Raw genomic sequence first — 10,135 nt, forward strand, 5'->3', positions numbered from 1 at the left:
CTTTTGCTTAGACCCAACGACCCGCACGTTCCAAGAGACGATCTTCATGTAGGAGCAGAACTACCCCGAGATCCCTTTCTTTCTTCTTCGGCAATAATGCTGACGTTCCCTCCTGAACTCATTGCAAGCCGTTGAAGTTCCCTGTTACTGCCCGATCTTGGAGCCCGTTTCAGAGGGGATCTCATGGGACCAAGCGGTCTGCCGCGAGCTTCTACGCATTGAAATAGGGCGAGGAAGTCTTCCGGGCAGTCGCCAAAAGACATCCCGAGGGATCTCCCCACATGCCCCATAACATCTCTAATCCACTTTTTCTTGTGAATAGTGTCTACTAAGGTTGCTCTCTGATCTTCATCGAATAGCTTGCTGTCGAGAGTTCCGGACACAACAGAGCTCCCAACTCTGGTTTGAAGAGGTTCAACTATGATGACCTCTTCACTTGATGCATCTTGGAATAGGGAGAGAAGATTTAAATCTGATCTGACATAGGACGAGGAGAGTTGGTCAGACTGGATAGTCTCTGTATATCTTGGGGACTCCAAATGCGAGGATAGATCTTCCTCGAATGCTTGATCTTCAACTGTATCATCGAAAGGAACGACTTGAAGATGGAGATCCATGCAATCTTGTTGCAAATGCCCCATCTGTCTGTTGCTAAACAGATTCCACAAACCAGGCTTATGTATAGTATCGGGGGCCTCTCCTGATGGCAGTAAAAGAGCTGGTACACAGTTGTCGAAGCGGCGAGATTGTGCCAAATCTCTGCCGTCGTTCTTCAGATTAAGTACAAGTGTAAGGTTCAAATCAAGTGTTGTAATTTTTGAGACTGCCGGTCACTGAGGTTTGGGGCCTGAACCTGACATCTCGGGCGGCTCAATACCCAAATCAGCCACTGCCATCGGATCGAGTTCCAGACCCGACTTATAACATGGTTCGGGCCCGAGGATCGGCTGACAACAAAGACCCGAACTGCCACGCATCGCATTATCGGGGTTGACACGTGTCTCTTGAGTTGGGTGACGCTGGCGTTCTGTGAGAACCGAGGTAAGCTCTTCAGAGGGAGCGCAACGTGTTGCCCTCTCCTTCAACAGTTGGACGGGGTCACCATTTCGAGGACGGAGGTCCGCTAAAGGGCCACCACGTGGTTCTCTCGAGCCCAACGCACTGATGAGGTCACTATATCGAGGACAGAGATCCGCTAAGGGGCCACCACGTGGCTCTCTCAGACCCAACACACTGACACTGCTATGATGGACGCCAGCTATCTCGCTGACGAAAAGGTTTGGTGCTCTGCAGGTGTATCGACCGCCTGCATCTTCATGCTCCCTACATTCCTCACTATGCATTGCCGACGACTGTGGAGGTTCTCTACAGCGCTATAAGTCTCCCCATCGTGGGAGAGGGGAGTTCGGAGTTTCCATTTGGATCGGGAGCTCGATCTCCCTGTTGTCCGTCAAAACAGTGATGAATTTTGGGAGCAGCGACCTTTTTCTTCTTCTGATCCGAATTTGGATCACCGCCATCTCCACACCCAGCTTTGTCTTCGAATCAAGTTCGATGAAGGACCCCAGGGACGCTGCGACGGAGGTGAAGAATTCATCATTCCAAAGCTCTAGAGGAATTCCCCATATGAGGATCCAAATGTCCTCGATGCCAAATGCGGAGACCTCGTTCCAGCTTTTTACGCCGATGAAAGTGCCGTACTTGTATAACGTGCCGGCCATGATCAGGGGTTCGAGGTTCACACCCGAGCCGCCTTTCACCCATAGTTCATTGTAGCCTATTGGCCTGATGATGTGCATGGATGGCCGGATCCTATAGCATTCATCAATCAACGCTTTGACTTGTGGGATGGATGCAGCTTCGCGAGTCATGATCACCACCGTATCCAGCAGGGCCTCTTTCGCTCTGTGCAGGTCTTCCTTGCATATCCGAATAGAGTAAGGATTCGCCTTTCCTTCCTTGGGGGAGCTCGTCTCCTTCCGTGTACTTGTCCCTTCTAGGTTGTCAATGTGTCATTTGGTTCCTGGAGGGTTAACCAGCGCGTCCCGATACGAGGAGGTCGTAGGGAGGTTTGTGTGTTTTGAAGTAGTTGAATTCGGAAGAGTCTGTTGTCCTGATGTTGATGAAGCCGCACTCTTTCTAGGGTTCTTATTAGGCCCAAATCTCGCTCTTTGAACGAGCAGTTTCTTTCCCCCAAAGCTCTCTCCATGCATCATCAAGATAGCTCTAGACAGTTTGTCCTTCAAGCTCATCCTAATGAGGGCAAAGTCCCCGTACTGTCCATTGCCTCTATCTCTAGGCATAATCACGTCCATCACCGCCCCTGCTCTCCCAAATACCCTAGAGAGATTGATGGGGAGCCAACCCTCAGGATAGCCCCTGACGAAGAGGGTTGGGAAGGTATCATATTTATTGGCCCCCTTTCCTCTGTCTCGCTGCCTGCTTTTCTTGTGCCCGATCTGAATCCATTCTTCTGTCTTCTTCCCTTTGCCAGCCTCTCTACCGTTTTCTGTTAACCTTTCCATTGATTTCATCATGGCCGTTCACGGGGTACCTTCGGCAGGTACATCGTCCCTTGGTTCCTGTTGTCGGTGATCGTCATCGTTCACGGTCGTCGGTCATCGTCGTCGTTCATGGTCATCGTCATCGTTCACAGTCGCCTTTGATTTAAACTCGTTAAGAACAAGATCTAACCTATTTACAAAACACACACAAGCAAACACGTTGGGAGGAATGGAAAACGTGAGAATATACTAGGACAACGGAAAAAAAAGAAGAAGGAATTTACCATCTAAAACAAATGAAGGCATTTGGTTTATTAAATGGCATGTAGCTAAGATGGCATTGCTCCAAAACATTTTTGAAACCGTCATATGTTTTTACAACGCCGTAGCAACCTCAAGTAAAGGTTGATTCTTACATTCAGCTACACCATTTTGTTGTGGCGTGTGTTCATACATGGTTTGATTAATAATGCCATAAGATGAGAGATATGAATTGGATTCATGAGACACATATTCCCTAGCATTATATGAACATAAAATACATTTCTGAGCATTGCATTGTGTTTGCACTTCCATGTAAAATTCATTAAAGGAAGAAAACACTTCAGAGTGATCTTTCATTACATATAACTATGTCATGTGAGAATATTCTTCTACAAAAATAAAAGTATTTGAAATCAAACAAACTAGTAGTCCGAATCAGACCCCAAACATCAGAATGTACCAAAGAGAAAGGACTCATTTTTATTTTTATTTTTATTTTTGTTTACATGAGGTGGAAACAAAAATCTATTATGTTTGTTTAACTCGCAAGCTTCACACCCTAACTTAGACACATGAGAACGATAGAACATTACTCTTTAACTGCTTAAAGAAGGATGACCCAGCCTGTAATGCTACTAGTCAGGTCAATTATTTGTCTGAAGTCCATCTTCACTTATTTCATTGTCAAGATAGTAGAGACCATTCACCTCATGTTTTGCACCTATCATCTTCCCTGCCTTTAGATCTTGAAATTTATAATAGGAAGGATAAATATAACAAACAGTTCAAGGATTTGGTTAGCTTATTGACAATAAACTTGAAGGAATCGTAGGAGTATATATAACACCAATAACAAGGGAAGAAATGGAGTAGGATTAACAATACCCAACCCAAATATAGGTTGTAGTGCCGTCGGCTATGTTACAGAGCAAATAGGAGTAGACTTATCTAACAAGACAAAACACAATGCTTACCGGTCATATGAACTGAAGTTTTAGAATCAATAACCCAAGGAACACTTTCAGAGGAAACAAAACATATCATACCTGACTGAATAAGAGTAGCAGTGGAGGAAGACGCATGGGTGGAACAAATTTTTAACAATCTAGCATATACTTATTTATGGACAATGTAATTCTATCACCTGTGGTACTTGATTCATAATGGGCTGAGATGAGCTTGGAGACAGCCCTCAAAGATCAGAAGATCGAACCTGATTTGCCCAAGCTAGCGTACCAGTGAGATCCCAACACGTATCGATGGTGTGGTTAGAAAGACTATAATGAGTATACCGCTGATTATCACGACCACGACCGCGGATGACACCAAAATCTGCACCACAACCTCCCCAAGTATTCTTAGCTCTAAAATGACCTCCCCTTGAATTTCTATCAACAAGTCATTTGTCATAACCACAGTCACCATGACTTCATCTTCTCTACTAGATGAAGAAACAAACGTTGAATGATGAAGAAACAAACGTAGAGTGATCGTATGTAGATGAACTTTTGTGTATTTATACTAATTGCATGTTGAACATGGGCAAACTCCTTTGTATTGGATGGAATTTCTCTACCTCTAAGAATTTGAGTTTGCACAGGCCCGAACTCAGGACAGACCAAAGTGGAGTTTGGCAACACAAAATTCCTCTACGCCATCTCATAGTTTCATAATTAGTCGATGGTGATTTATATATGTTCAGTTCTTCCCACATACCCCTCAATGCCGAATAATATTAACCTACACTCTTATCTCCCTGCTGAAGTGTCAAGATATTATTCTGAAGCAACTCATATATATGAGTTAAATTCTTTCTACTGTAATACATTTCTTTCAAATTATCCCACACTTTTTTTGTTGTTTAGAAGAAGATAACATTTGTACCAATGTTTGGTTCCATGCTATTCTATAATAGTGCTCTAATATGAGCATCTTGTGCCATTACAGTGCTCTAATCTTCATAATTTGTTGAGCTTTCAGCAGGTTTAGGGGACATTACTTCAATTTTCTTTTCTTGTAAGAAACACTTCTACTAATGTGGCACATTGTAAATAATTTGCCCTGCTATGTTTGGTTGATATAATTTGAAGATTCATCGACTCAGATGGAGGGAAAAGACTATTCTTAGCATCATACTTGACATTCAAATTTAGGAGAGAGAAGAAATCAAATACAGGGAAGAACTTCAATTTAAACTTTCCCAACACTTGCTTTAAGAGAGCATAAATCAATAATCACCACCACACGCCTACAAACCCATTGGTAACAAATATAAGAACAGTTTACATTCATGCTCAACTTCTACACACACACACACACTTGATCTTCAATTCTGGCCATAGATGACTTCTACTTACACATGCACTTGATCTTCAAATCTGTCCATTGATGCACGATGACCCGCTTTGAACCATCATGAGTGGTTGTATTCATAACGGGGCCTCAAGTACACTTATGGGATACAACTATGCAACCCACCATATGGTGGTTGAACAAAAAGAACAGGTAATCTGTGTTAACATTTAACAAGCCCTTTACGATTTAGGATTTTGCCTAACAAAAATAAGGGTAGCGAAAGAAAGGAAAAAGAGACGAGGTACTGTATCAATAAACTCTCTGAGAGAGAGGGAGGGAGGGACTAGACTCTCTATTATATTATTAGGGCTTTTATATTAAAGGCAAAAGTACAAAAATATCCCTCCATACTTAAGTTTTTACAGGGGCAAAGCCCTTGGGCCTAAACTCTATTCTAACACATATTTCAGCCCAATAATAATGAGAAACTACATGTGAGATCATCACAGTCCACGAACAATTATTATTATTATTATTCAACCCTTAAAAGAATTGCAATTAGTATTCTAATGTAGGATGTGGTAAACTCTTTATTATTCTTATGTCTGGCTGCAAAGAGCAATTACATACTTTCAAGACGGTCTTGAAAGAAACATAACTGCAATTTGAGGGCTACTTCCTCATCAGGAATGCTGTGAAAATTGTTACCTTTCTGTTATTTCCTTGTGATTAAACTGAATGTTCACAATCCAATTCACTTGTGCATCCGACATCCGAATGAGCTTAGCTGTTGCACATCATGTAATTATGCATTGCATATTCAGTAGTCAGCTTTTTTACTATTTTCATTGCCTGCATTCCATGTTTCTGATCATTATCGTAGCATGTCTTGCTAATTTTCAATAATAATCCCAGATAAAGATGTTCTAGTGTCTTTTAATTGCAGATAAGCATTGGGAAGCAGTGGAAGGAGTTCCTTGATTACAATGATGCCATCGGATTCATAGTTCATGTAAGTGTTTGGTTTGTACATTGCAAAGAAGCAAAGAAGGAAAGAAAAGAACATCATCATCTAAGCTGTATCCCAACTAATTGGGGTCTGCTACATGAATCCTTTTTCTCCCAAGTGTCATATTGTCCGGATTCATGATGAAAGTTACAGCAAAAGTTTGACGCCAGCTGCCAACCTGACACAACCCTCCTTTATTCAGGCTTGAGACCGGCAATAAGAGCGCACGACTCCCATAGACGCTATGTAATAGACTATGCAAAAATAAATAAATAAATAAAATCTTGATACCTGGTGAGGCACGTGATGATTTCTTATGCTTGATTTCAGGAGGATGCAAAGAAGCATGATAGATTTGCAAAGAATCACTACACAGTCTAATCATCTGAAATCCTAATGTTTGGACAAGCAAGTAAACGGAGAAAGGTTAGTCTATCTACTACCCGACAAAAGAATTCAATCCAGAACTTGACTCTTGTGTAATATTTGTTAAGAAAACGATGATCCATAGGTAGGCCAGAGGGCATGACTGTTGATGATCGCTCCGTTTGTTGATTAGTGATTGACTTATTTCATAGTCATCAACAACAATCGGTCACTGATCGTATATTCTGTTTCATTGTTCAGAAAATTAACCCCCTTGTCTTTCTTGTTTCTTTTAGTTTGTTGATCTGCCTGAAACAATTAAAACTGCTAGGTTAGGCTGCATCCCAGTCTATCCTGATCAAAGTTATAATATTGAACTGGTGGCCTGACCAGCTTGAAATCTGGCACCAAACCAACCTGGGCCCCAGCCTGCTGAGAGCTTGAGCTGCACCTGGAATACATAAAAAACATAGTTAGCAAAATGGCATATGGCCAAAAAAAAAAAAAAAACAAAAGAAGAAAAAAAAGAAAAAAAAAGGCAAGGGGAATGTTTGTGTTTAGTTTCCTCTCCGTCACTAAAAATATGGTTGAAAAAAAAGGGAGAGGAAACACCAAATGTTCGGAGAGTGACAGGTTCGTGTTTAAAATGGTTTTCACTCAAAAAAGGGCGTGAAAAAAGGGGCTATATATGTTCATGTGTGTGTGTGTGTTTACATATTATATACAAACAATATTTCAAGTATTGGCGATACTATCGATAATATCGCTGATATTATTAGTATCTCAAGCTCGATGATACCGATAATACTGGTGGTATAAAAAATTTCAGATATCAACAATATATCGCCGATATATCACAAAGTATCACCACTGTATCTTTTGATAGCACCAATGTTTTCGACTGTGTAAATTCCAGGTGTCGCTTGTATCACCAATGTATTGTCGATATTTCGATAATATCCCCAAAGATCTGTATGCTTACATTTCAAAATTCTTTTATGGGTGCATGGTTGTATGATGAAATGCGTGTTTGTATGTGTGTATATGTATGCATGCATGCATGGATGAATAGATCATAGATGGATGGATGTATTTATGCATGCATGGATATATGTATACATGCATGGATGGATGGATATGTGTATACATGCATGGATAGATGGATGGATGGATGGATATGTGTATACATGCATGGATAGATGGATGGTTCATGCCTGTGCGTATATATGTTTGTGTCATTGTGTGCATGTATCTCCGCATGCACGGACGGTTAGATGAATGGATGGATGGATGGATGAATGGATTTTGCATGTGTGTTTGTATGTGTGGATGGATTGATCCACCATTTTCCCCACCTTTCCCAAATGTTTCTCTGAGTCAATGATACATGACTTTAGCCCCTACTAAAGGGAAACTTAGTATTTGATTCCTAAATATGCAAATGTCTTTTTTGCTATTATTTGATTCTTAAATATACAAATATGTGTATTTTAGCATCTCCTAAAGTCTCATTGAAAATTCCACCATTATCTCCCTGGTGACCCAATGTTTCCTTGAGTCAGCCTTAATGCTTTTAGGGCCCCCATTAAAGGGTAACTTTTTATGTATGCTTCCTTTTTGCAATTATTTGATTCCTAAATATGCAAATTAATGTATTTTAGCATCTCCTAAAGTTTCATTGAGAAATTCCACATTTTCCCCCATGTTTCCTCAATATTTCCCTCAGTCGGTGATACATTTCCAGGTATTGGCGATATTGTTACATGTTTCCATATCCCCAACCAGCGATACTAAAACTTCACCGATACACTTAATTATAATTTTTATGATTTCTATATGTATGAAGAATTATTTATGTAGACATTCAAATGTTGTTTTTTGCCTGTCCCAAAATCCTTCCTTTTCAAGTAATCCTTGTAGAAATCGATCCAGCTCTACTAGATTCTTTCATTTTCTTGTCAATTGTATCCATGATTGGAGACAGCCAATCTCTATTTTTTAAATTGCCTCCAGAAGTTTTTGTCTTTTTAATAAAATAAACACGTTTTATTGAAAAGAAAAAATGTGTTAAAGTCATTTCCCCACCCCCCCCAAAAAAAAAAAAGAAAAAAAAAACGAATTTTATTTTTTATTTTCCTTTCTTTCAAAAACATATGGAGTTTTAAATGTTTGATCAATTATACGCTCTTTTTTTTTTTTTCAAAAAATAAGGAGTTTAAAATGGAGTTTTGCTAACTATGCTCAATACCACGTTTCCCTATGAAAATGTTTTGAGGCACACCTGCAGCTGAAAAAAGGTTCCTTGTTTTGGAATCTGTCTCAAGAACACCCACATGTATTTGGATGCACAGGTGGATCGTATTCCCAAAAACAAGAAGAAACACCGGAGGTTGTTGATGTTGATTGGTATTTGTATTGAGGAAGTTGAGCCTCGGATTGCAGTTGGATTTCTTCCAAGTCCAACTAGGAAGTATTGTAATTGTAATTTTTGAGCCCAGGCCCCAGACCCCTCAACTTTCATTCATTAATAATGGTGATTCGATTGAGCAGTACACGCAAACAGGACCTTAGTTTTGTAGCGAAATATTATTTCAAATTCTGTTCACTGTTTCTCCTTTTAGTGTCAGCATAGAATCTCAATTGAAAAAAATAAAACCTGAAGTGAAACTTCAATGTGGGTGAACCTCTATCCCCTGCCTTTGCAATCCAGATGTGGGCTCACCTCCTATCTTGATTTGATTGGACGGTGAATAGATTCACAGAGTTGAGAAATCTAGACATTGATTCAAGCAAGGATCATTTCTATTCTATATCTAAATCCCGACTTTTTTCTCTCTCTCTCTCTCTCTTTTTTTTTTTTTTAAAATTCTCACAAAATCATTTCCTGATCCCCAAAAGTTGCCACCAGTGTTCATACACAGCAGCTGTTTTTTAATGTTTTCTTGGGATCAGCCTTTTCTTTATGTAGAAGTCCCAAAATGTCCTAGGGCATTTAGCATGTTTTGCTACATTATCTTCAGTAATAGCAATTCTTTTTGGCATATTTTCTATTCTTTCTGGGCAAGTATCTGCAGTTGTTTTACTGTTTTTGATAGTTTTGTTGTTACTGTTGATATAGTCCCACGCCTCAAAAATCTCCCAAGTTGGAAGATCTTAACCCTTCACCCACTAGCAGACCGTTAAGATGGAATATGTGCAATAGCAGTTCAGAAAAATCCTCTCAATGGTCAGAATTTTCAATCTGGAAGTGTTTAAGGGCCCCTTACCATCCATGGTAGGTCCCATAAGGCCAAAAACAAATCAGATGGAGGACAGTTTACCATGCTTGTCCTGATGCATCATGACCGTAATTTTTATTTTTATTTTTCATCTCTAATTCGATTGGGTCTTAGTTCATCCAAGTATCCTATCATGTCTATTTTCAATTTTATTTGGTTAAGAGGAACTAAATGTGGTGGATGACTCAAAAATCATTGATGGTATCACAGTGGGCACATTCATCGACCATTGATATATACTCTGATGAGCTGATGCGGATCTTCTCAGATGGGGGATGGCTAAATAATCTTTCGGACTGCAAGATTCAGGCCACACATTTATGTAGTCTTTTTACGGAGATTTGGAGGCCACGGATCAAGGGTTAGGGCCACCTAATATTAATGGGGAATGATAGGATTCTGTTTCAAGAAAGTGGAAA

At 40.1% G+C, this 10,135-nt stretch overlaps 1 protein-coding gene across 1 annotated transcript in view; it reads left to right on the forward strand.

Moving 5' to 3' along the window:
* Positions 1–6,731, forward strand: part of LOC131217098 (eukaryotic translation initiation factor 4E-1-like) — a 31,136-nt gene extending 24,405 nt beyond the window's left edge. Inside the window, exons 4-5 of the mRNA XM_058211850.1 lie at positions 6,010–6,075; positions 6,403–6,731. Of these exons, the coding sequence (XP_058067833.1) occupies positions 6,010–6,075; positions 6,403–6,453 (117 nt within the window). The 3' untranslated portion in view covers positions 6,454–6,731. The remainder of the gene's footprint in view (positions 1–6,009; positions 6,076–6,402) is intronic.
* Positions 6,732–10,135: the final 3,404 nt, after the last annotated feature.

Source organism: Magnolia sinica, chromosome 10 (assembly GCF_029962835.1).
Source record: "Magnolia sinica isolate HGM2019 chromosome 10, MsV1, whole genome shotgun sequence".
NCBI classification, from domain to species: Eukaryota; Viridiplantae; Streptophyta; class Magnoliopsida; order Magnoliales; family Magnoliaceae; genus Magnolia; species Magnolia sinica.